The sequence below is a fragment of the Eucyclogobius newberryi genome, unplaced genomic scaffold (assembly GCF_026437365.1).
Source record: "Eucyclogobius newberryi isolate DKJ021-1_F unplaced genomic scaffold, fEucNew1.0.hap1 SCAF_12, whole genome shotgun sequence".
NCBI lineage: Eukaryota > Metazoa > Chordata > Actinopteri > Gobiiformes > Gobiidae > Eucyclogobius > Eucyclogobius newberryi.
Window position 1 is genome coordinate 35584356 of NW_027315746.1, and position 26845 is coordinate 35611200.

Here is a 26845-nt window from a genome sequence, read left to right on the forward strand (position 1 = left end):
ACCCGACACAGATCAATCCAAGGCTGATACTGATGACACGTTCCAATAAAGCATTTGGAGAATTCTGTAAATGATATTTTAGAATTGTTGCTTTTCGGTGGAACTGGAGCTGCCGTGTCACGCTCGTGTGCACACCTTAGTCTCGGTCTTGTTTGAATTCCAGTTCCAGGGGGACCAGACGCAGTCGCCGGGGGGACAGTGTGTCATTTTGCGTTTTTGATACTGTAGGTTTTGAGGGTGGATTGTTGCATACTGTGCTTTAACCTCTAAAAGATTGGTGCGTAAAGACCAGTAATCCTGGTGAGGCACGATAAAACATCCTGAAATCATATTTCTGTGGGGGGGCGGGGGGTTCCTCTTTGGTGTTTTCTTGGCCCTAATCATTTCTCCTTTTAAATGTAATTGTAATCCAAACTAGGGCATGCACCTCACTACAAGAGTGTCATGTCCCCTGGAGCGTTGAGTCTTTGTCAGAGACGTCTTTTGAGCCGGCGTCAGGGTCAGATGGTGCACTGACCTATAAATAACCACGGCCATATCAGGAGCAGACAAAGGCTCGCCCGCCTCAGACCCATGTTGTCGGCAGAGGAGTGAGTCGCCCGTCCGGGAGCGCTGAGAAGATTGGCCAAGTTCTGGAGGAGATGGAGGACCCGGTGGCTACAGGCGAGGCTCCGGTCGTCACCACGGAAACAGTGGGGATAGAGGAGGTGCAAGGTGAGAGGAGGGAGAGACCAGGGGACGAGCAAGGGCACAGCAGAGGTCACTGTGAAGAGGGGACGTGTACGAGAAGAGACGGGCCCAGAAGGAGAGGGTTTTGGTCTCATGATGGTCCACGTTTAAACTGCGTCTGGTCAAGTCCAGGAAGGTTTTTATCTTTATGACCATGTTTGGTGAGATTGTCCTTGTGCTAAATAATGATCATAGTTTTACATCAAATTGCAGTTGAAAATGACAGGAAGTGGAGCTGAGCCTCTGTGATGTCATCAAAAAGTGCCATTCCATAAAAAAAATTACAACTTACACATTTTTATGACAATTTAAACTATCATTTAATATGTGTAAATATTTGTACTCGTCATAAATATTGTGTTATTTAAATAGATTTTTACTCTTGTTTACGTTCTGGTTGCTAAGAAACAGTTGTAGAATTACCTCCACCTATGTCATATTTGCTGGAAACTTCCTGGAAAAAAACAGGAAGTGACATTATAAATATCACCAAAATGGCCAAATTTGAGAAGAACAGTGTCTGACGTGTCGTGACATCACTGCTGTTTATCCACTGAAGGGGAAGAATATTTGGAAAAATAAAAAATAAACTGGAATTATTTTAGTAACATCATTTCCTTTAGACAACCAACTATCATGTCTAAACCTAAACCTCTACAAACATGTTCTGAAACACCCATACTTCTATCATACTTCAGTCAAATGTTAATGCACGTTTTTAAATGCGGACAATAAATTGAATCCTACAATTAAAATGTTTTGCACATCTAATGGCAATTGCAATGTTTGTCCGAAAAATCTCTATTCGATCGTTTTCCAAAATAGTTCCAGCCTAATTGGAGTAAAGGTTTTCTCTTGTGCAGTGTATTCTGGGCTGTAGACATTGACCTGGGCTGAAAATGAGACAAGAATATGATGTTGGTGCAGAAATATAACTTTATACCCTTATTTGTATGTTTAAAGCATATGTGTTTTCCAATTAACAAGCTCTTTTTGCAAAGTATGATACAATATTCTCAACATATTAGCGATATTCAATCTACTGCAAACGTCTAGAGGAGACACGCCTTGTACACATGTGATTTTTGGTGTCGGACTTGCTCATGCTGATGCAGTTGTGTCTGTCACACACATGTCGAGAGAAACTGGTTCCTCTGAAGTTCTGGGAAAAGCTCCGATGGCCGATGAGCCTCACAAACAGCTCTTTTACCTGCCTTAAACACCATTGCAGAATTATAAAAGCACTGTCCAAGCCCAGATGCTCTCACTTTACGTCCGCCTTCAAAGTCTTTGTGTCTGTCATTGTTAGAAACTAAGAGCCACACCAGTTTCATTCCAATCACTCAAGTCATGACGGCTCTAAACAGGCTGAGCAGAGGCTGGACGGGTGCGTACGCTGCACATTCACCTCCAGACACACATTATAGTCCACCAAAAACACTTCCAATGGTAACGTTAAGATAAATGTAAATAGCTGTAGTGCCACCGGCGTAATTCTGTGGCCACTTTACATTATTAGCCAGTAAATTGATTAGCAAATGGTTCAAATGATTAGGCCGATCAAATGACTTTCTTCATCCATAAAGGCAGTTCAAGCACACTGACAGGTCAGGACCAGGAGAGAGTCAGGTGGTCCTGTGTCGGGGCAGTTTGAGGAGGGTAACAGCCCTCAGGACAAAGGATGATTTGAGTCCAATCCTTTTAGAAGAGTCTTTTACAATTTTCTGCAGCCGCTTTTCTTCTGCTCAGAGATGGACTCGTTCCTTTGACGAGTTCTATTGCTGTTTTGGTGAAACCTTCATATCGTGATTGACAGATTTTCTCTTGATGCTGCTCTATGATTGAGCTAAAACAGCTTTTCCCACCAACACTTCCTATTGGCCAGCCTAAGCAATGCCCCGAGTGAGTGACAGGTGGATTTCACCAATTGTTGAAGAGTGGACTTTAAAAGGCAGATGACTTTAATAATAATACTTTACATGAATCATGATAAAGGAGAAATCACAAAGGGTTAATTAACCCAAGATAAATGTTTTGGCTTGTTGGCCACTCCTACCAGCAGATGCAAAGTATTTTCTATAGAATGGACATGATGCTGTTTTATTTGAACAGTTAACATGTCAAACTGGCACAAGTGAGAGACTGAGATGCTGATGCTACTTTGACTAACTTAGTGCTACAAGAACGATGTTCGAGAGTGTTCACTGGCACAAACACTTACAAGTGTGTGGGCCATACACACACTGAATACAAAATGGTAAACTATTAGCATACAGGGCTGTACAGCTCCTGAAGAAAAGCCGCGCTCAGGAAATGTACGAAGAAAATAGAACTTGTCCAAACACAGGCCACACCTGACCATAAACCGCAGGAGCCGTCGTAACAGGAGATATTGACACAGAAATCTGCTCCATGTAGCGATGCACATGTCGTCTTTTAGCTCGTGAGTCAGGGCGGGGCAAGAAAGTGTCATTTCAATGCAGCAGGTTCTAAACTGCAGACCGTATGTCGCATCATGCTCGCGCTCCGTCTTTGTTTTCTGCCTCGTCTAGATTCACTTCCTCATTAAAGTCATTTCTGTGAATATGAGTCGTATGTAATAAACCACACAGCATTTTGAAGCTTAAACTATAGAAAACACAATGTGTCGACCAACATCTTCTACAGTGTCAAGCGCTTGTGCTTCCTGCTAGAGCGCCCCCCAGTGGCCATTAGACGCACCTTTGTAATGGCCGCTGGGTTCAAAGTGTGGGAGAAGTAGTAATAGTTTTACTATTTGTAGAGGTTTTATGTTTATAGCCAGTAAATGAATATAAAAGTAACGCTGAAGCGTGTTGAAGACATAGATCACATGTTCAGTTAAAGGAAACCAATGGAGATATTAAGATGCTCATTTGATTTATGAATACAAACTCCAGTAAATGTTGTAAATGCATTCACCAATGACGACCAAGCAGCTAATGTTGTGCTACTGACAGCCAACTGCTCCTGGCAGGTTCACGCTGCTCCTGGCAGGTTCACGCTGCTCCTGGCAGGTTCACGCTGCTCCTGGCAGGTTCACGCTGCTCCTGGCAGGTTCACGCTGCTCCTTTAAGCCAGAGAAATGTGATCTCCTCTGTCCTTCTCCTCTTGTCCTCCTGCTCCTCCTTCTGCTCCTCCTGCTCCTCCTCCTCCTGCTCCTCCTCCTCCTCCTGTTCTTCACGTCGTGTGGAAATAGACTGGACCAGAATAGCTCCCCCTTGTTTGTCACGTCTTGGCTTTATCACTGCCCTCCAAAGGAAAGACTCCAACTTAAATCATTCATTCATCATCATATACTTTGTAAATTAGTTATTTAGTTATTCACAATATTTGCTTTTTAAATAATCCACCCCCTTGGACTTTGACCACATTTCTGATTTCACTTTTACAAGCACAAACGAGTTTTAAATGTCTTTAAGTTTCATGTATTGCCAATGGACTCTGATATTAACCACAACATGCATAAGCATATAGTTTATATTATTTATTACATTATAATAAAAACTAGCATTATTTTTGTCACAATATCTCGGCTATTTACTGCACACCTCTAATGAAAGTGTGCAGATGTGTGTACATGCATTTCTCCTCCAACAAGCAGTGCTGTTAGCATGCTAATGTCTGTTAGCATTACAGTGAAACTGCGCTCTGAAAACGCTTATATGATAGTCACATTTCTTAAATGGTCACATTTATATAGCGCTCGTCTCCCGTCAAGGCCCTGACCCGACCATCGGATCAGAAGACCAGCTCGTGCCTTTGTAAATAGTTTAAAATGTGATTAACACGTCCAAACCATCCTCCAATTCCATCACTGCTATGTCTAGATTAAGAAATATACTCATAGTTTTGTGCGTGTTTTACAGATGGCACCAAACCAATGATGGCCAATAAGAATGGAAAGAAAGTGGAGTCTGGCTCTGGGGGCGGGAGCTTCTTCACCTTTTTTATCGTGCTGGCTCTGCTCGGGGTCTGGACCTCGGTGGCTGTGGTCTACTTCGATCTGGTGGACTATCAGGGGGTCCTCGGTGAGTCTGAGCGCTAACATGCTACATGCTACACTGGTTCATAAGCTCTAATGACTGCACATGACCACACCCACATCCGTCTGATGTACTTAAGGCTCCACAGGTTCTGCCACTTTGCTCTTTTACATGAAAACAAAGACACGAGTTATTCTCTGAATTGTCTTCAGTCTACTTCAAAGTGTAATATATATATATATATATATATATATATATATATATATATATATATATATATATATATATATATATATATATATATATATATATATATATATATATATATATATATATATATATATATATATATATATATATATATATATATATATATATATATGTATATATATATATATATATATGTATATATATATATGTGTATATATATGTATATATATATATATATGTGTATATATATATATATATATATATATATGTGTATGTATGTATGTATGTATGTTCATTTTGAATATTATGATATGATTATTATTGGTTAGAATGATTGAAAGGTTGTTTTGTTCACTTTGATTCACACAGGCATGTCATGTGACCTGCCCTTATTTCAAATCATTAACATCTGTCCAAACAATCTACAAATTTCCATTTGATGCAAACTTGAACTCTCCGTGCTCTGAGCGGAGCTCGTTAGCTTTAGCAGCATCGGCCGCTCACTGACCACATGCAAAGTAGATGCAAAGCTCTCCACAGCCTCTGGCTGTATCACACCACGCTAAACACGTCTGAAGCATGTTCTAATCACTCTGCACGAGACTCAAATGTACTCTAAATATCTGTTTATGATTTTAAAGTATGAATTGTCTTTGGTTGATCTTGTAATTCTTCGTATTTTTCTGCATGCAGACAAGGCTAAAGGCATTCAGATTAACCTGTCTGAGGCCTTGCAAGGTAAACCTACACTCCTCACACTGACTCACTCTAGAGGGAAATGCTTTGCTCATGGGCACAGGGTCCTTAAGGTCCTATTTTATGCTGAATTCACGTTTTGAGATTTGGCAGTATCATCAAAAACCTCCCCACACTTGTGTTTGAGTAATCCTTCAGATTCACACTGCTCCTCCTCTAGAGTCCCCCTCCTCTGGAGTCCACCTCCTCTAGAATCCTCCTTCTCTAGAGTCCCCCTCCTCTGGAGTCCACCTCCTCTAGAATCCCCCTCCTCTGGAGTCCCCCTCCTCTAGAGTCCCCCTCCTCTAGAATCCCCCTCCTCTGGAGTCCACCTCCTCTAGAATCCTCCTTCTCAAATCCTCCTCCTCTAGAGTCCACCTCCTCTAGAATCCTCCTTCTCTAGAGTCCCCCTTCTCAAATCCTCCTCCTCTAGAGTCCTCCTCCTCTAGAGTCCCCCTCCTCTAGAGTCCCCCTTCTCAAATCCTCCTCCTCTAGAATCCCCCTCCTCTGGAGTCCACCTCCTCTAGAATCCTCCTTCTCTAGAGTCCCCCTCCTCTAGAGTCCCCCTCCTCTAGAATCCCCCTCCTCTGGAGTCCACCTCCTCTGGAGTCCACCTCCTCTAGAATCCTCTTTCTCTAGAGTCCCCCTTCTCAAATCCTCCTCCTCTAGAGTCCTCCTCCTCTAGAGTCCCCCTCCTCTAGAGTCCCCCTCCTCTAGAGTCCCCCTCCTCTAGAGTCCCCCTTCTCAAATCCTCCTTCTCTAGAGTCCTCCTCCTCTAGATTCCTTCGCTCACATTCTGATGTCATTAGGTGTCACTCCAGAAAGTGCACACTAAAGGCAAGTTCATTTGTAAAGAATCATTCGTACACAAAGTCATTCAAAAATGATAAAAACATAATGATGAGTGACATTTGGCTGCTCTTCTTTGCAAACGGCCTCTTGACTGTTAAAACAAACACATTTGACGAGTAGTGAACCTGAATCATGCATAATGGACCCGTGTTTCTCACAAACTCTCTGGAGCTGTGTGATTCATGCCTGAGCTCATTCATGTGGAGCACACGCTGTAGACTGCTGTATGACCTACACACTTCCTGGGGTTTTGTAGTAGTTTTTAGGGGTTTTGTAGTTGTTTTGATTCATTCTTGTTTCTATAATCCTGTTTGTGGATCTTGTCCACTCTCTGGACTCGCTCTGGTGGTGTGTGGTCACTTCAGGACATCTGCCTGTTGTTCATGTTCAAAATGCTCCTCATCTTTCATTTCAAACTCTTTCACTCCCTGTAGTTGTCAATAGGGGGCACTCTCCGTGATCGTGAGACGCACTGTAACAACATGGGATGTAGTAGATGATAAATTTTTTCTCAAACTTAATAATTCTGTATGTTCCATTACAAATAATCCATACGATTCATTTCTGTCGCTCTCATAAGTTTGTGTTTTCTGAAAGGAAATGTGTGGAGCTTCTGTGGACATGATTGTAAAGATAATCCCTGTAAATACTAACACTTCCTGACAATCCCATAAAAAGTGCATTTCTTGTCCTACATGAAGCTTGGGCATTTCCTTTGTCAGTGCTGAATGACTGCATGCATGCATGCAAACAAACAAACAAACAAACAAACAAACAAACAAACAAACAAACATGTGATCTTTCAGTTTAATTTGTAACGTGTTGGAATCAAATATCAATCATGGTTCTTAGGTAAACTGGTGGCCTACGACACAGACGGAGACGGCGACTTTGACGTGGAAGATGCCAAAATCCTTCTAGGCAAGTCTGATCCAGCCTGATTTACTGTGAATGCACCGTGTGATTCTAACTCCGGACCATGTGTGGGTTTCTTCTGCATGACTGACAACCAATCCAAACTCTGACACCAAACACAAGCACCAGGGAAACACACGCACACGCACACGCACACACACACCCTTCTCCAGAAGGTTCCGGTTCCATCGCGCTCAGAGCTCGTTACTGTGTTCCACGTACATGTACTGTAGTAACTGTACATGTACTGTAGTAACTGTACATGTACTGTAGTAACTGTACATGTACTGTAGTAACTGTACATGTACTGTAGTAACTGTACATGTACTGTAGTAACTGTACATGTACTGTAGTAACTGCCACCTCGATGAACTAAAAGAAGTACATTTTAAACGTATGGCCTGTGACTATCTATTTTCTCTGTCTGATTATTCTTTCAGTTAAGATTATTGGTTTAGATGGTGAAAGATCATGAGTTTGTCCCAGATGCAGCTGCTTTGTCCTGGTCAGAGAAGCACAGCACGTGGGCGTGTCCAGTGCAGATGACCATCGGTCGATGACGTTAGTTGTGATTAGTTTTAGCCTTACACCATTTGTCTTCTTTTACATTCTTTATAATCTCAGGTTCTATGAGCATTCGTACAGGGCGCTCAGACCCACGTGTGTTCTTCACGAGGCGCTCTTCACTCTACTTCACTCTGATTGGTCGAAGCGAAACAGAAATAACATGTAAACAGTGTTGAATCCAGAGTTGAGAAAAGCTCCGCCCTCTTTCTCCTCCCCTTGTGTGCACCAGTGTGAAGGACGGCCGTCTGCGCCGCCATGACTCCGCCCAAACCACAATGCTGCTCTGTGATAGGCTCCCTAAATGCCATGTGATTGGCCCATTTACCGCTGGTGCAGACTGCAAAGGCGTCAGTGGGAGCCAAATGAGATGGATTCTCAAGTGTGTGTGTGTGTGTGTGTGTGTGTGTGTGTGTGTGTGTGTGTGTGTGTGTGTGTGTGTGTGTGTGTGTGTGTGTGTGTGTGTGTGTGTGTGTGTGTGTGTGTGTGTGTGTGTGTGTGTGTGTGTGTGTGTGTGTGTGTGTGTGTGTGTGTGTGTGTGTGTGTGTGTGTGTGTGTGTGTGTGTGTGTGTGTGTGTGTGTGTGTGTGTGTGTGTGTGTGTGTGTGTGTGTGTGTGTGTGTGTGTGTGTGTGTGTGTGTGTGTGTGTGTGTGTGTGTGTGTGTGTGTGTGTGTGTGTGTGTGTGTGTGTGTGTGTGTGTGTGTGTGTGTGTGTGTGTGTGTGTGTGTGTGTGTGTGTGTGTGTGTGTGTGTGTGTGTGTGTGTGTGTGTGTGTGTGTGTGTGTGTGTGTGTGTGTGTGTGTGTGTGTGTGTGTGTGTGTGTGTGTGTGTGTGTGGCCTGAGCACAGGGCGTATTAATCCATGTGTCAGCAGCAGTTTCAGCACAAATGTGCTGAATTTAGCACAATAGCTACATTTCATCTGCCCTAAGGCAGATAAAGACACAGATCTAAGGTTTGGACCAACTTTCCAAGATAAAAGTACCTTTATATCTAGCAGCTAGCCAGATAAGCCTGCAGGTGTACTCCTGTGTACTCCTGTGTACTCCACACACAGTGGTGTGGCTGACCCCATCAGCCTGTGTCACTTTAGTTAAAGTGTAAATAGTGACAATATTAGTTGTAGTCGTCCTTTCGGCCTCTGAAGTCTAAACTCCTCTAAAACCTCCACTTACTCTTCTCTTCCCTCCCTCCTCCTCCTCCTCCTCCTCCTCCTCCTCTCTTCATCTTGTCCTTCATTTCCTCTCATCCCTTTGCTTTGAGCCCCCTCCATCTCTCCACCCGCCCCACACACCTGTCGTCTGCGTAGGCCTGGCCAGCGCTTCGTCTGGCCAGTCCCCGGCTCTGGATTGGTTAGAAGAGGTGGAGGCGGAGAGCTCGGATTGGTTGAACGCTTTCTTCACCTTCCTGTATGGACTCATAAGCCCCCCGGACACTGTGGAGGACGAGGAGGAGGACGAGGGGCTGGCGCAGGCATCCAGGAGGGTGGTGGATCTGCTGGAAGACGACGAGGATGAAGAGGCGGAGCACGCGGGGAGAGCGAGGCCAGATGGGAAACGGGGGCAGAAGGTGGTCATAGTCGGATTACAAAACCAATAGCCACAAGTGAAAGGAACTACTTTTTGTTTTGCCTTGGATGAACAATAACGTCATCAGTGGTAATCCACGAAGCTCCTCTGTGTTTTTAGAGTCGCCTTTTAAGTACTTAACGAACAACTTTAGCGCTGGCAGCTAGATTCTTTGCACAAGGACTCCAAACTCAAAAGTGTTGTACATTTAATAAGATGGTTACTCTACAACGCTAAAGCCTGTAGAATGCATCGTATAAGGCCTTTCATTGATTTCAGTTTCTAGCCCCAAAGACCCAAAAATGACTCAAAACTTGACTCACTTTTGAACTTTTCTATGGCTAATAATGTCCTATTTTGATGACGTTTTGAATTATTTTATTATACGTCTTTTTTAAGCTTTTACTATGAAGAATCCACTTGAAGAACTTGACGTGACTGAAGAGGAAACTCAGGAACCTTTGGATGTATGTTTGGATTACATCTTTGTGCCACACAGGCTTTTGGAAACGGACAGCAATTTATCTGCATTTTAATTATATTTTTATGAATTTATTTTTATTTTTTTTCTGTTTGTACTTATTTTTTTTATTAAACTTTTATTATTTGTATATATTTAAAATGATTGACAATGATTTTACTTCTGTTCTTGATATTTCTCTCTCTTTTGTCCTGGTCCTGGACCTGAGCCGGTTCCTTCTAGAACCTGCTGCACGTGGAAACACGACTGGACTAAACCACCTGTGGAAACACGACTGGACTAAACCACACGTGGAAACACGACTGGACTAAACCACCTGTGGAAACACGACTGGACTAAACCACCTGTGGAAACACGACTGGACTAAACCACACGTGGAAACACGACTGGACTAAACCACCTGTGGAAACACGACTGGACTAAACCACCTGTGGAAACACGACTGGACTAAACCACACGTGGAAACACGACTGGACTAAACCACCTGTGGAAACACGACTGGACTAAACCACCTGTGGAAACACGACTGGACTAAACCACACGTGGACTTGAGAAACCTGTTTCCCCTTTTTCCATCTGCCCCAATGTTTCTCCTTCACCTTTGAGCTCCGATAGAGCCGCAGTATTTGTCCTTCATGTGTTTGTACAGTATATGTACATGGAGATTACACAGTATATGTACATGGAGATTACACAGTATATGTACATGGAGATTACACAGTATATGTACATGGAGATTACACAGTATATGTACATGGAGATTACATGTGCAGGACAGGAGCAGCAGGTGCAACAGAAACGAGCGCTCTCACGTTCTGTGCCCTTCAGACACTTAACACATCTCTCACACATGTCCCTGTGGGAGGAGCCACAGACATGCATGTCTCTGTGGGAGGAGCCACAGACATGCATGTCTCTGTGGGAGGAGCCACAGACATGCATGTCTCTGTGGGAGGAGCCACAGACATGCATGTCCCTGTGGGAGGAGCCACAGACATGCATGTCCCTGTGGGAGGAGCCACAGACATGCATGTCCCTGTGGGAGGAGCCACAGACATGCATGTCTCTGTGGGAGGAGCCACGGACATGCATGTCTCTGTGGGAGGAGCCACGGACATGCATGTCCCTGTGGGAGGAGCCACGGACATGCATGTCCCTGTGGGAGGAGCCACGGACATGCATGTCTCTGTGGGAGGAGCCACGGACATGCATGTCTCTGTGGGAGGAGCCACGGACATGCATGTCCCTGTGGGAGGAGCCACGGACATGCATGTCCCTGTGGGAGGAGCCACGGACATGCATGTCTCTGTGGGAGGAGCCACGGACATGCATGTCCCTGTGGGAGGAGCCACGGACATGCATGTCCCTGTGGGAGGAGCCACGGACATGCATGTCCCTGTGGGAGGAGCCACGGACATGCATGTCCCTGTGGGAGGAGCCACGGACATGCATGTCCCTGTGGGAGGAGCCACGGACATGCATGTCCCTGTGGGAGGAGCCACGGACATGCATGTCTCTGTGGGAGGAGCCACGGACATGCATGTCTCTGTGGGAGGAGCCACGGACATGCATGTCTCTGTGGGAGGAGCCACGGACATGCATGTCTCTGTGGGAGGAGCCACGGACATGCATGTCTCTGTGGGAGGAGCCACGGACATGCATGTCTCTGTGGGAGGAGCCACGGACATGCATGTCTCTGTGGGAGGAGCCACGGACATGCATGTCTCTGTGGGAGGAGCCACGGACATGCATGTCTCTGTGGGAGGAGCCACGGACATGCATGTCTCTGTGGGAGGAGCCACGGACATGCATGTCTCTGTGGGAGGAGCCACGGACATGCATGTCTCTGTGGGAGGAGCCACGGACATGCATGTCTCTGTGGGAGGAGCCACAGCACTAACTGCTCTGCCACCGTGCCAACATATCCCAAAACTCTGCATTCTTACTGTAAGCAAGGTCGCCTCTCCACAGATCAGACCTGTAACATGGCCCTGTGGCATCACCTGCATTATTATCTCAAAGTCTAAACTAAGGCTTTGAATGATTTATTGATTTATTAAATGGAGTCAACAGTTTATCTGTGTTTTTAGGAAACATGTGATCATCACGTGATCATCATCACGTGATCATCATCACGTGATCATCATCACGTGATCATCATCACATGATGATCATCATGTGATGATCATGTCATGATCATGTCATGATCATCATCATGTGATCATCATGTCATGATCATGTCATGATCATCATGTGATGATCATGACATGATCATTATGTGATGATCATGATCATCATGTGATGATCATGTCATGATCATCATGTGATGATCATGACATGATCATGACATGATGATCATCATGTGATGATCATGTCATGATCATCATGTGATGATCATGACATGATCATGACATGATCATGTCATGATCATCCTCATGTGATGATCACATGAGGATGATCACATGAGGATGATCACATGATGATCATGTCTCATCATGTGATCATCCTCATGTGATCATGTCATGATCATCACGTCATGATCATCACGTGATGATCATCATGTGATCATCCTCATGTGATCATCCTCATGTGATCATGTCATGATCATCACGTGATGATCATCATGTGATCCTCATGTGATCCTCATGTGATCCTCATGTGATCATCATGTGATCATGACATGATCATCATGTCATGTCTGACAAAATACAGTTGTATTATCCAGTTACACAGTCCTTTACATGTCTACACATGTCCACACAGTCGCACACATGTCCACACAGTCCTTTACATGTCCACACATGTCCACACATGTCCACACATGTCCACACATGTCCACACATGTCCACACAGTCCTTTACACGTCCACACAGTCGCACACTCATTCTGGTCCTGCTGTAAACCTCCAGCGCATTCATTTGAATGAGGCAACAAAATAATCATGAGACAGACAAACAGTTGTTGTTTATATGTTTGTTACATTTGGCAACTATTATTATTATTAATAATAATAGTCAATATCCAACGTCCCACTGCATTATCTAAAATGTACTAATGTTTGTGTGACTCTTGTGATGAGCTGGCCCCTGTCCAGTGTGAACCCGCCTAAGGCCCTAAGGGAATGGAGCAGTGGACAGTGAGTGAATGTTTGTGGGATTGGTGGCCCCTGATGAAATAAAACAAGACTGTTTTGGCCCACTACATTTATGAGGTTTTATTGTCCAGCCCAACATTAGATGTATGAGATGTTTCCATGGTTGTTGGTGTGCATGCTCATGTATGTGCTGCACTCTAACGTTTTCTATCTCTGGGCTGTTACTCACATGTGGTCGAGAGGTCAAAACTGCCCTGCTTTTCCCATGGATGTACTCTATTACCTGGATAAGGCACGCCCCCTCTGTAGTGGCCGCTCCGCTGTGCTGCAGCCGCACGGCCCAGACCACTCAAAGAGTTCATTTACCGCCGGTGCTCAATTCTTTTTAGTCTAAAAATGAAATATCGAAGCAATTTCATTCTTTTGCTGTTTCTAAAATCTTCAAGATTACATTTTTGATGCCACGGTGACCAGTGTATAGTAAACTGCTGTCAGTGTGTGCGCAAAGCATCATGGGAAAAGGCCCAGAGCTAGCCCCATAACCAGGAAGTAATGTGGGAGAAAGACTTTTTTGGCGCCAATGAGCACACGCCATCTTGTCCCCCGGGGCTTGGGTTTGCCATAGTTTGTGGTGTTTGGAGGCTAACGCTAACTCTCCCACTGAAAACACATGCAACTGTACCAACCAATCAGAGGCAGGCGTTCTGTTAAGCCTACACAGCTGCGCACTCTACTGGCTGCAGCGTGTCAGTAGCTTTAGCGTCTTGTTGGTTCTTTGGGAGGTGCCTGACCTCGGTTTAGACATGTGTGACTTGTGCATGTGAACCATTTGATCATGTTTAAGTGTGTCTGTCTTGTGTCAGATGACCAACCCGGAGGTGAGGCCCAAACAGGAGCTAAGAAAGGTACGATGCACGGCGCTGAGTGCAGTGAACAGAGGAAACACTGATGCACGGCGCTGAGTGCAGTGAACAGAGGAAACACTGATGCACGGCGCTGAGTGCAGTGAACAGAGGAAACACTGATGCACGGCGCTGAGTGCAGTGAACAGAGGAAACACTGATGCACGGCGCTGAGTGCAGTGAACAGAGGAAACACTGATGCACGGCGCTGAGTGCAGTGAACAGAGGAAACACTGATGCACGGCGCTGAGTGCAGTGAACAGAGGAAACACTGATGCACGGCGCTGAGTGCAGTGAACAGAGGAAACACTGATGCACGGCGCTGAGTGCAGTGAACAGAGGAAACACTGATGCACGGCGCTGAGTGCAGTGAACAGAGGAAACACTAACACAAGAGTTTTTGATGTTGTGCAGTGAACAGCTGACCTTCTCATGTCATATTTCCTATATATTTATGACTAATTATTTGCAGGTACACGCTAAGTAAAAGTACTTGTTGACCTCAGTAAGAGTGATTGCATAACTGTCTGGATGTGGGTCGCTTACAGAACTACTTCATTTTAAACGGTTTGCAGCGGTCCAAATTTCTACCTAATTGATCACTGTGATGCGTTTAGAAAGAGTTTTCATATTTGAGCTTTCAGAGACCAGCGCATGCTAACAGAGCACTTCCTGGTTTGGAAGAGTAGAACACTCTCAGCAGCCCCGCCCACTTTGACATGAGTCTTGGTTCTGGACGAGGTTTCTCATTCCATTCCGAAGAGTTCAAAGGCTAAGCTGCTCTGTGTGTGCTAAGCGTCCATAACCTGGTGTTTCCTGTTCTAGTTCTCCTGCTCATTACTCAGAACACAGAGCTGATTAGCCCCATGGGAAATGAATGGAAACCGAGCGGTGAGTGGTCTTTGTTGAGCTCCCTTAGATCCAGAAAGAAAAATATATCAAATATCTGAAAGTGCGACACACTTGTCACCATAAAGCTTCTGACACTAGTAAGACTTGCTCTCAAAGGGAAGAGGAATCACACTCCTAAGTACACAGAGGAACCAGTTTGCTGTGTCATTTTTAACCTTTCAACCCTCAGCACGAGCCTGCTTTGCTGTGCCGCTATAACCGCCGCTCGCGTGTTCTTTTCTAACTTAAACCGAACTTTAAAAACCCACAAGTGTCTCTCTGCGCACTTCCTCCCAGAACCTGACCCCGCCCACCTCAAACTCCGCCAGGCCCTCAAACTGCAGCTGTCCCTCATCCACGAGCGCGTCGAGGCAAAGAAGCTGGCTCGCATGGCCCTGGCAGAAGTGCGACAGCTGCTGGCCCACGAAGAGGAGGCCCGGGCGCTGGAGCTGGGCAGGAGCAACATGTCCGCCCGGGTCAGGGAGAGAGTGGCTGCTCGGCTCAGGCAGGAGGAGGAGAGGATGGAGCGGGAGGAGATGGAGAAGGCTCTGGAGAAGACGCGGTCAGAGGAGGTGAAGCCAGCCAAGAATGAGAGCAGAGGAGGAGAAGAAGAGGAGGAGGAGAGGAGCAGAGCGGAGGCGGCGAAAGGAGAGAAGATGGAGAGGAGAGCGAAGGAGAGGCCCAAGAAGAACAGGGCAGAGAAGAGCTAGTGTGCACAAACTGGAGCTTCAAACGGATGGAGTTCAAACAGTGAAAGGCAGACGAGCGAGGAGGAGGAGGAGGAGGAGCCTCATGAACGTTCCGCCTCCATCGTTCTCCTCTGTGTGTTTGAACAGCAGACGAGTGAGGAGGAGGAGGAGGAGGAGGAGCCTCATGAACGTTCCGCCTCCATCGTTCTCCTCTGTGTGTTTGAACAGCAGACGAGTGAGGAGGAGGAGGAGGAGGAGCCTCATGAACGCCCCGCCTCCTGCAGTAGAGCTGAAACAATGCACAGCAAATACAAACACTTTTTGGTCAGGATTTGACTGTGGAACATCATGATTATTAGTTACGTTGCTTCCACAACATATTTTAAATAATCAGTGTCTTTGACTTTAAACCTGATTCCATTTCAACTTTGACAACATCACACGTTTGTAGAGAGTTGTGTTACTAAAGTCCACGTCGTTGTCGTTCATTAGGATGATTTTGATGCTTTTACTCTTCACTCGTCACGTTTACTGCACCTGAAGAAGACAAAGTGCCACTCTTAAGTGTCATTAGTCCCATGACTTCACGTTCACTGGGTTAATACAGGCTTAGAAGTGTAGCAAACATCAGGAGGAAGCAAAGATGTGACTGGATTGAAGAACGATGTGCGATGGAAGTAAAACACAGATGTCCATAAAAGCTCGTCAAGTTAAATCTTTCCTATTTTTGTTGCTTTCATTACAAACAAGTTTACAGTCATTTTATGTCATTAAAATCTCCTGATGGAAAATGTGTCCTGTTGTTTTTGTCCACATCACACTTACATCATTTACACTGTGGAGTCTTTTGTCCTGAGGGCTGTAACTCCCCTCACACTTCTGATTTAACGTGTCATAAATATGTTGTGTCAGTCTGCAGAAGAAACCCGCCGTGTGAATGACGTGGTTCTCAAAGTGTGGGACACGCTCCAAAGTGGCTCCTAAAGGGTTAAAGTGTTTGTTTATATTAAGAGTGTTTTGTGGCTTAAATAAATGAGTAAAGGACATGCACACATGTCTTTACATGAGACAAAGTCAGCTGAAAAAGGACAGGCTTATTGAAAACCTCAATTGCAAGAATTATTTCAAATTAGACATTTTTAGTGTTTAGTCCTGATGATTTCAATAATTTGCCATGAAATATTTCTGAAATAATAGTTGTATTATATAGTTAGAATTGTGCCAATATTTTATATACCCCAGAAGAGAAGGTTGTGGTGTAATGACCCTGTAACTGCAGGTCTGAAGGAGAAGGTTGTGGTGTAATGACCCTGTAACTGCAGGTCTGAAGGAGAAGGTTGTGGTGGTCCAGGCTCGTCAAGAGGCTGCTGCTCCTGTGGAGGCCGCACCCGAGGAACCTGCTCTAGAAGGTAACCAACTACAAGACCAGAACCATGGATGGGTGCCACGCAAGAACTGAGCAGAATGTAGAGAAGGGGGGGCGAGTCAGTGTGTCATTGTTCCTCACACAGATCTTCAGTGTGTCGTTATTCCTCACACAGATTATAATACAATGTGAACTGCAACTACAGAAGATCAAACCAGATCTAATGCTTGCAGACTTTAACGACACACAGAAGGGACGAGGGGATACAAGCTCCCAATAAAACCGTTTAATGAGTAACGACAAGTATGACACTTAACATCTTAAGTGGACTAGATGTATCTGTACCTAGTCGACTAAAGTATACGTCTAAGTGTACTTTTCCGACAAGTGCTGATCCTCCTCCAGAAAAGTTGTACCTTTTAAAGGTCACATATTCTGCTAAATCCGCTCTGCCCTTTGACCTTGTCACAAAGGTGTTTCCTCATCTTTAGTTTACACGTTTGAGTTCATCCTGTACTGTCCTGCAACTGAGGCCCCCTATCCCCGCCCACATGCAAATACCAGGCTGAAATGTCACTGTGAAGAGGCGGAGCTTATCAGTTCTGCCTTTTTGAACAGGAAGTTAATGAACCTGTTCCTATTACAATATTGTGGTTTATAATGAAGAAAATGTCAAATTATTTGATTCTTAGCTTTTTATTGTTCTTTGTCCTCTGCATCCTGCCCAGGGACTTGTATGTGTCCTCTGTGCATCCTGCCCAGGGACTTGTATGTGTCCTCTGTGCATCCTGCCCAGGGACTTGTATGTGTCCTCTGTGCATCCTGCCCAGGGACTTGTATGTGTCCTCTGTGCATCCTGCCCAGGGACTTGTATGTGTCCTCTGTGCATCCTGCCCAGGGACTTGTATGTGTCCTCTGTGCATCCTGCCCAGGGACTTGTATGTGTCCTCTGTGCATCCTGCCCAGGGACTTGTATGTGTCCTCTGTGCATCCTGCCCAGGGACTTGTATGTGTCCTCTGTGCATCCTGCCCAGGGACTTGTATGTGTCCTCTGTGCATCCTGCCCAGGGACTTGTATGTGTCCTCTGTGCATCCTGCCCAGGGACTTGTGTCCTCTGTGCATCCTGCCCAGGGACTTGTATGTGTCATCTGTGCATCCTGCCCAGGGACTTGTATGTGTCCTCTGTGCATCCTGCCCAGGGACTTGTATGTGTCCTCTGTGCATCCTGCCCAGGGACTTGTATGTGTCCTCTGTGCATCCTGCCCAGGGACTTGTGTCCTCTGTGCATCCTGCCCAGGGACTTGTGTCCTCTGTGCATCCTGCCCAGGGACTTGTGTCCTCTGTGCATCCTGCCCAGAGACTCCAGGTGGCATATGTACTCTGTAATTCACATGTGTTCAGTAATAAGCACTGCACCTCTCAAATAAATCAATCAAATATATTATAGTTCAATATTAAATGCCTGCTATGTCTTCTTTAAATGAAATGAGGCCCTGAGCACCTGTTAAAGGTTAAAGGTTAAAGGTCAGAAGTCAGATGAATAATAATCTCTGTGATGTTGCCATGATGTGTTTGTGTAGCTGTGATGGAGCCTGACCCTGTGGAGGTGGAGGAGGAGGTGATCCAGGCGGCTGTGGCAGGGGACAGCTCTGCTCCTCCAGGTGACCACACACTGCAAGCTTTACTTAAAGAGCTCCACCTGCTGGCCAGACACTGGAACTGTTACCGCCACAATAATGACCACATCAACTCGTCATTCAGAACAAAAAGTTGAACAATATCTTCAGTATTTGTCTCTATATCGTCTGTGTAGTATATAAAGTTATAACACCATATCTGTTTATATCAATTCTGTTTTATTGCGTTACATTTTGTGCAGATCATGGATTGTTTAAGATATGATCAGTACATGTCAAAAAGATTTTACTTCACATATTTTGTGGTTACACACAATATGATCCTTTAACATATTTTGAAAAGCAGTTTACTGGAGGTGTATACTGGGGGGGGCACATTAACTCATACAATAAAAGCTTTACTGTAGTTCCTCCTGCATATGAAAAAAGTAATAATAATTGTACTTTGAATGTGTTTGTAGAACCTGAGCTTGAAGCAGCTGAACCTGAGCCTGAGCCAGAGCCGGAGCCGGAGCCTGAGCCTGAGCTTGAGGAGGTGTGTTTGAATCTTTGTGATGTGCAATAACCTAAGAGGCCACACACAGCACATGTGGCACGTGCCTCGGCATGTATACAACCCTCTACCAGCTTAAGTTTGTAACATCTTTGTTTAGTTTGTATGTTCTGATCAGCTCCTTCCATGTTGTAAGAACAGATTTGACCCAGGGATTCTTAACTTCCTCCATCAGACTCAAGTGTCTGTCATCTGCAGTAAGACCTGTACAGGAACCCCCGGCACCACATGACTCTCAGTATTAGACCTGTACAGGAACCCCCGGCACCACATGACTCTCAGTATTAGACCTGTACAGGAACCCCCGGCACCACATGACTCTCAGTATAAGACCTGTACAGGAACCTCAGGCACCACATGACTCTCAGTATAAGACCTGTACAGGAACCCCCGGCACCACATGACTCTCAGTATTAGACCTGTACAGGAACCCCCGGCACCACATGACTCTCAGTATAAGACCTGTACAGGAACCCCCGGCACCACATGACTCAGTATTAGACCTGTACAGGAACCCCCGGCACCACATGACTCTCAGTATAAGACCTGTACAGGAACCTCAGGCACCACATGACTCTCAGTATAAGACCTGTACAGGAACCCCCGGCACCACATGACTCTCAGTATTAGACCTGTACAGGAACCCCCGGCACCACATGACTCTCAGTATAAGACCTGTACAGGAACCCCCGGCACCACATGACTCTCAGTATAAGACCTGTACAGGAACCTCAGGCACCACATTACTCTCAGTATAAGACCTGTACAGGAACCTCCGGCACCACATGACTCTCAGTATAAGACCTGTACAGGAACCTCAGGCACCACATGACTCTCAGTATAAGACCTGTACAGGAACCCCCGGCACCACATGACTCTCAGTATGAGACCTGTACAGGAACCCCCGGCACCACATGACTCTCAGTATAAGACCTGTACTGGAACCCCCGGCACCACATGACTCTCAGTATAAGACCTGTACAGGAACCCCCGGCACCACATGACTCTCAGTATAAGACCTGTACAGGAACCCCCGGCACCACATGACTCTCAGTATAAGACCTGTACAGGAACCTCAGGCACCACATTACTCTCAGTATAAGACCTGTACAGGAACCTCCGGCACCACATGACTCTCAGTATAAGACCTGTACAGGAACCCCCGGCACCACATGACTCTCAGTATAAGACCTGTACAGGAACCTCAGGCACCACATGACTCTCAGTATAAGACCTGTACAGGAACCCCAGGCACCACATGACTCTCAGTATTAGACCTGTACAGGAACCCCCGGCACCACATGACTCTCAGTATTAGACCTGTACAGGAACCCCCGGCACCACATGACTCTCAGTATAAGACCTGTACAGGAACCCCCGGCACCACATGACTCTCAGTATAAGACCTGTACAGGAACCCCCGGCACCACATGACTCTCAGTATTAGACCTGTACAGGAACCCCCGGCACCACATGACTCTCAGTATAAGACCTGTACAGGAACCCCCGGCACCACATGACTCAGTATTAGACCTGTACAGGAACCCCCGGCACCACATGACTCTCAGTATAAGACCTGTACAGGAACCCCCGGCACCACATGACTCTCAGTATAAGACCTGTACAGGAACCCCCGGCATCACATGACTCTCAGTATAAGACCTGTACAGGAACCCCCGGCATCACATGACTCTCAGTATAAGACCTGTACAGGAACCCCCGGCACCACATGACTCTCAGTATTAGACCTGTACAGGAACCCCCGGCACCACATGACTCTCAGTATAAGACCTGTACAGGAACCTCAGGCACCACATGACTCTCAGTATAAAACCTGTACAGGAACCCCCGGCACCACATGACTCTCAGTATAAGACCTGTACAGGAACCCCCGGCACCACATGACTCTCAGTATAAGACCTGTACTGGAACCCCCGGCACCACATGACTCTCAGTATAAGACCTGTACAGGAACCTCAGGCACCACATGACTCTCAGTATAAGACCTGTACAGGAACCCCCGGCACCACATGACTCTCAGTATAAGACCTGTACAGGAACCTCCGGCACCACATGACTCTCAGTATAAGACCTGTACAGGAACCCCCGGCACCACATGACTCTCAGTATAAGACCTGTACAGGAACCCCAGGCACCACATGACTCTCAGTATTAGACCTGTACAGGAACCCCCGGCACCACATGACTCTCAGTATTAGACCTGTACAGGAACCCCCGGCACCACATGACTCTCAGTATAAGACCTGTACAGGAACCCCCGGCACCACATGACTCTCAGTATAAGACCTGTACAGGAACCCCCGGCACCACATGACTCTCAGTATTAGACCTGTACAGGAACCCCCGGCACCACATGACTCTCAGTATAAGACCTGTACAGGAACCTCAGGCACCACATGACTCTCAGTATTAGACCTGTACAGGAACCCCCTGCACCACATGACTCAGTATTAGACCTGTACAGGAACCCCCGGCACCACATGACTCTCAGTATAAGACCTGTACAGGAACCTCAGGCACCACATGACTCTCAGTATAAGACCTGTACAGGAACCCCCGGCACCACATGACTCTCAGTATAAGACCTGTACAGGAACCTCAGGCACCACATGACTCTCAGTATTAGACCTGTACAGGAACCCCCGGCACCACATGACTCTCAGTATTAGACCTGTACAGGAACCCCCGGCACCACATGACTCTCAGTATTAGACCTGTACAGGAACCCCCGGCACCACATGACTCTCAGTATAAGACCTGTACTGGAACCCCCGGCACCACATGACTCTCAGTATAAGACCTGTACAGGAACCCCCGGCACCACATGACTCTCAGTATTAGACCTGTACAGGAACCCCCGGCACCACATGACTCTCAGTATAAGACCTGTACAGGAACCCCCGGCACCACATGACTCTCAGTATTAGACCTGTACAGGAACCCCCGGCACCACATGACTCTCAGTATAAGACCTGTACAGGAACCTCTGGCACCACATGACTCTCAGTATAAGACCTGTACAGGAACCCCCGGCACCACATGACTCTCAGTATTAGACCTGTACAGGAACCCCCGGCACCACATGACTCTCAGTATAAGACCTGTACAGGAACCTCAGGCACCACATGACTCTCAGTATAAGACCTGTACAGGAACCCCCGGCACCACATGACTCTCAGTATTAGACCTGTACAGGAACCCCCGGCACCACATGACTCTCAGTATAAGACCTGTACAGGAACCTCAGGCACCACATGACTCTCAGTATTAGACCTGTACAGGAACCCCCGGCACCACATGACTCTCAGTATAAGACCTGTACAGGAACCTCAGGCACCACATGACTCTCAGTATAAGACCTGTACAGGAACCTCAGGCACCACATGACTCTCAGTATAAGACCTGTACAGGAAACTCAGGCACCACATGACTCTCAGTATAAGACCTGTACAGGAACCCCCGGCACCACATGACTCTCAGTATAAGACCTGTACAGGAACCCCCGGCACCACATGACTCTCAGTATAAGACCTGTACAGGAACCCCCGGCACCACATGACTCTCAGTATAAGACCTGTACAGGAACCCCCGGCACCACATTACTCTCAGTATTAGACCTGTACAGGAACCCCCGGCACCACATGACTCTCAGTATAAGACCTGTACAGGAACCTCAGGCACCACATGACTCTCAGTATAAGACCTGTACAGGAACCCCCGGCACCACATGACTCTCAGTATTAGACCTGTACAGGAACCCCCGGCACCACATGACTCTCAGTATAAGACCTGTACAGGAACCCCCGGCACCACATGACTCTCAGTATTAGACCTGTACAGGAACCCCCGGCACCACATTACTCTCAGTGTTAGACCTGTACAGGAACCCCCGGCACCACATGACTCTCAGTATAAGACCTGTACAGGAACCTCAGGCACCACATGACTCTCAGTATTAGACCTGTACAGGAACCCCCGGCACCACATGACTCTCAGTATTAGACCTGTACAGGAACCCCCGGCACCACATGACTCTCAGTATTAGACCTGTACAGGAACCTCAGGCACCACATGACTCTCAGTATAAGACCTGTACAGGAACCCCCGGCACCACATGACTCTCAGTATAAGACCTGTACAGGAACCCCCGGCATCACATGACTCTCAGTATAAGACCTGTACAGGAACCCCCGGCACCACATGACTCTCAGTATTAGACCTGTACAGGAACCCCCGGCACCACATGACTCTCAGTATAAGACCTGTACAGGAACCTCAGGCACCACATGACTCTCAGTATTAGACCTGTACAGGAACCCCCGGCACCACATGACTCTCAGTATTAGACCTGTACAGGAACCCCCGGCACCACATGACTCTCAGTATTAGACCTGTACAGGAACCCCCGGCACCACATTACTCTCAGTATTAGACCTGTACAGGAACCCCCAGCACCACATTACTCTCAGTATTAGACCTGTACAGGAACCCCCGGCACCACATGACTCTCAGTATTAGACCTGTACAGGAACCTCAGGCACCACATGACTCTCAGTATAAGACCTGTACAGGAACCCCCGGCACCACATGACTCTCAGTATTAGACCTGTACAGGAACCTCAGGCACCGCATGACTCTCAGTATAAGACCTGTACAGGAACCCCCGGCACCACATGACTCTCAGTATTAGACCTGTACAGGAACCTCAGGCACCACATGACTCTCAGTATTAGACCTGTACAGGAACCTCAGGCACCGCATGACTCTCAGTATTAGACCTGTACAGGAACCTCAGGCACCACATGACTCTCAGTATTAGACCTGTACAGGAACCTCAGGCACCACATGACTCTCAGTATAAGACCTGTACAGGAACCCCCGGCATCACATGACTCTCAGTATAAGACCTGTACAGGAACCTCAGGCACCACATGACTCTCAGTATAAGACCTGTACAGGAACCCCCGGCACTACATGACTCTCAGTATTAGACCTGTACAGGAACCTCAGGCATCACATGACTCTCAGTATAAGACCTGTACAGGAACCCCCGGCACCACATGACTCTCAGTATAAGTCGCCTTTTTGAAATGTGTTCAGAACTTGAAATGAATAAGGCCCTTTTCACCTTTTCGTGCCAGTTTTTGTTTCATGTGTTTCAGGCCCTGTAATGACAGAACCATAAACCAGGTCAACAAATCTGACCTCTGACAGTTTAACTGTGAATTCTACCTGAGAATTATGACTTGTTCCTTCTCATTTTGAACTATAGACATTCTAAAATACAAAGGACCCCTGTCGAATTGTGCTCAGATCAAACATGACAGGCTTGTGTGTGATCTGCAGGTGATAGAGGAGGAGCCTGAGGTGCTGGAGGAGGAGCTTCCAGCTGCAGAGGAGGAGCCATCTGAAGAGGTTTGTGCTCTACTTATAATACTGTAGATTCAGTTGGCAAAAGAGCGAATGACAACTAATGGACCTCTGGGATTACACTGCATTCATTTGAATGTAGAACGCTCTGTTCAACAGCTGCAAGAGCAAAAGCCTTTGGACCACTGCAGTTCTCTCATGTCCTAAACTTGTATCATTATTTAAGAATGCTAAAGGAAACTACATGCTGTATTTTGAAATCTATTCAATTTCAATTCAATTTATTTTTGTAAGGCCCAAAATCACAACAACAGTTGCCTCTGAGGGCCACAGGGAGAAATGAATCAACAATGTCTGTGGTGGCGAGGGACGATGTCCCAGGGTCCTCTGTCCTTAGACTCTCCTTCTCGGCCAGGAAAAACTACAAAAAAACTTCCTTTCTAGAGAACGATCTGTTGACTTCTCTTAAAAGGTGGCAAGAGTGTTGTTACCTGCACCTGACCACGCCCCCACAACGCGCCCACGACACGCTCACAACGTGCTCACGAAACGCCCACGACACGCTCACAACGTGCTCACGACACGCCCACGACACGCTCACAACGTGCTCACGACACGCTCACAACGTGCTCACGAAACGCCCACGACACGCTCACAATGTGCTCACGACACGCTCACAACGTGCTCACGACACGCTCACAACGTGCTCACGACACGCCCACAACACGCTCATGACACGCCCACGACACGCCCACAACATGCCCACGACACGCCCACAACGCGCTCATGACACGCCCACGACACGCTCACAACGTGCTCACGACACGCCCACGACACGCTCACAACGTTCTCACGACACGCTCACAACGTGCTCACGACACGCTCACAATGTGCTCACGACACGCCCACGACACGCTCACAACGTGCTCACGACACGCTCACGACGTGCTCACGACACGCTCACGACGTGCTCACGACACGCCCACGACACGCTCACAACATGCTCACGACACGCTCACAACGTGCTCACGACACGCTCACAACGTGCTCACGACACGCCCACGACGCACTCACAATGTGCTCACGACACGCCCACGACGCACTCACAACGTGCTCACGACACGCCCACAACATGCCCACGACACGCCCACAACATGCCCACGACACGCCCACAACACGCTCATGACACGCCCACGACACGCCCACAACATGCCCACGACACGCCCACAACGCGCTCATGACACGCCCACGACACGCTCACAACGTGCTCACGACACGCCCACGACACGCTCACAACGTTCTCACGACACGCCCACGACACGCTCACAACGTGCTCACGACACGCCCACAACATGCCCACAACGCGCTCACGACACGCCCACGATACGCTCACAACGTGCTCACGACACGCCCACGACACGCTCACAACGTGCTCACGACACGCCCACGACACGCTCACAACGTTCTCACGACACGCCCACGACACGCTCACAACGTGCTCACGACACGCCCACAACATGCCCACAACGCGCTCACGACACGCCCACGATACGCTCACAACGTGCTCACGACACGCCCACAACATGCCCACAACGCGCTCACGACACGCCCACGACGTGCTCACGACACGCTCACGACGTGCTCACGACACGCTCACGACGTGCTCACGACACGCCCACGACACGCTCACAACGTGCTCACGACACGCTCACAACGTGCTCACGACACGCCCACGACGCACTCACAATGTGCTCACGACACGCCCACGACGCACTCACAACGTGCTCACGACACGCCCACAACATGCCCACGACACGCCCACAACATGCCCACGACACGCCCACAACACGCTCATGACACGCCCACGACACGCCCACAACATGCCCACGACACGCCCACAACGCGCTCATGACACGCCCACGACACGCTCACAACGTGCTCACGACACGCCCACGACACGCTCACAACGTTCTCACGACACGCCCACGACATGCCCACAACGCGCTCACGACACGCCCACAACATGCCCACAACGCGCTCACGACACGCCCACGATACGCTCACAACGTGCTCACGACACGCCCACGACACGCTCACAACGTGCTCACGACACGCCCACGACACGCTCACAACGTTCTCACGACACGCCCACGACACGCTCACAACGTGCTCACGACACGCCCACAACATGCCCACAACGCGCTCACGACACGCCCACGATACGCTCACAACGTGCTCACGACACGCCCACAACATGCCCACAAC

At 47.4% G+C, this 26845-nt stretch overlaps 1 protein-coding gene across 1 annotated transcript in view; it reads left to right on the forward strand.

Annotated features, from left to right (window-relative positions):
- The first annotated feature begins 533 nt into the window (after positions 1-533).
- Positions 534-26845, forward strand: part of asph (aspartate beta-hydroxylase) — a 35067-nt gene continuing 8755 nt past the window's right edge. Inside the window, exons 1-8 of the mRNA XM_072441950.1 lie at positions 534-714; positions 4617-4778; positions 5637-5681; positions 7383-7451; positions 16955-17041; positions 18580-18660; positions 19098-19171; positions 24557-24625. Coding sequence (XP_072298051.1) covers positions 642-714; positions 4617-4778; positions 5637-5681; positions 7383-7451; positions 16955-17041; positions 18580-18660; positions 19098-19171; positions 24557-24625 — 660 coding nt within the window. The 5' untranslated portion in view covers positions 534-641. The remainder of the gene's footprint in view (positions 715-4616; positions 4779-5636; positions 5682-7382; positions 7452-16954; positions 17042-18579; positions 18661-19097; positions 19172-24556; positions 24626-26845) is intronic.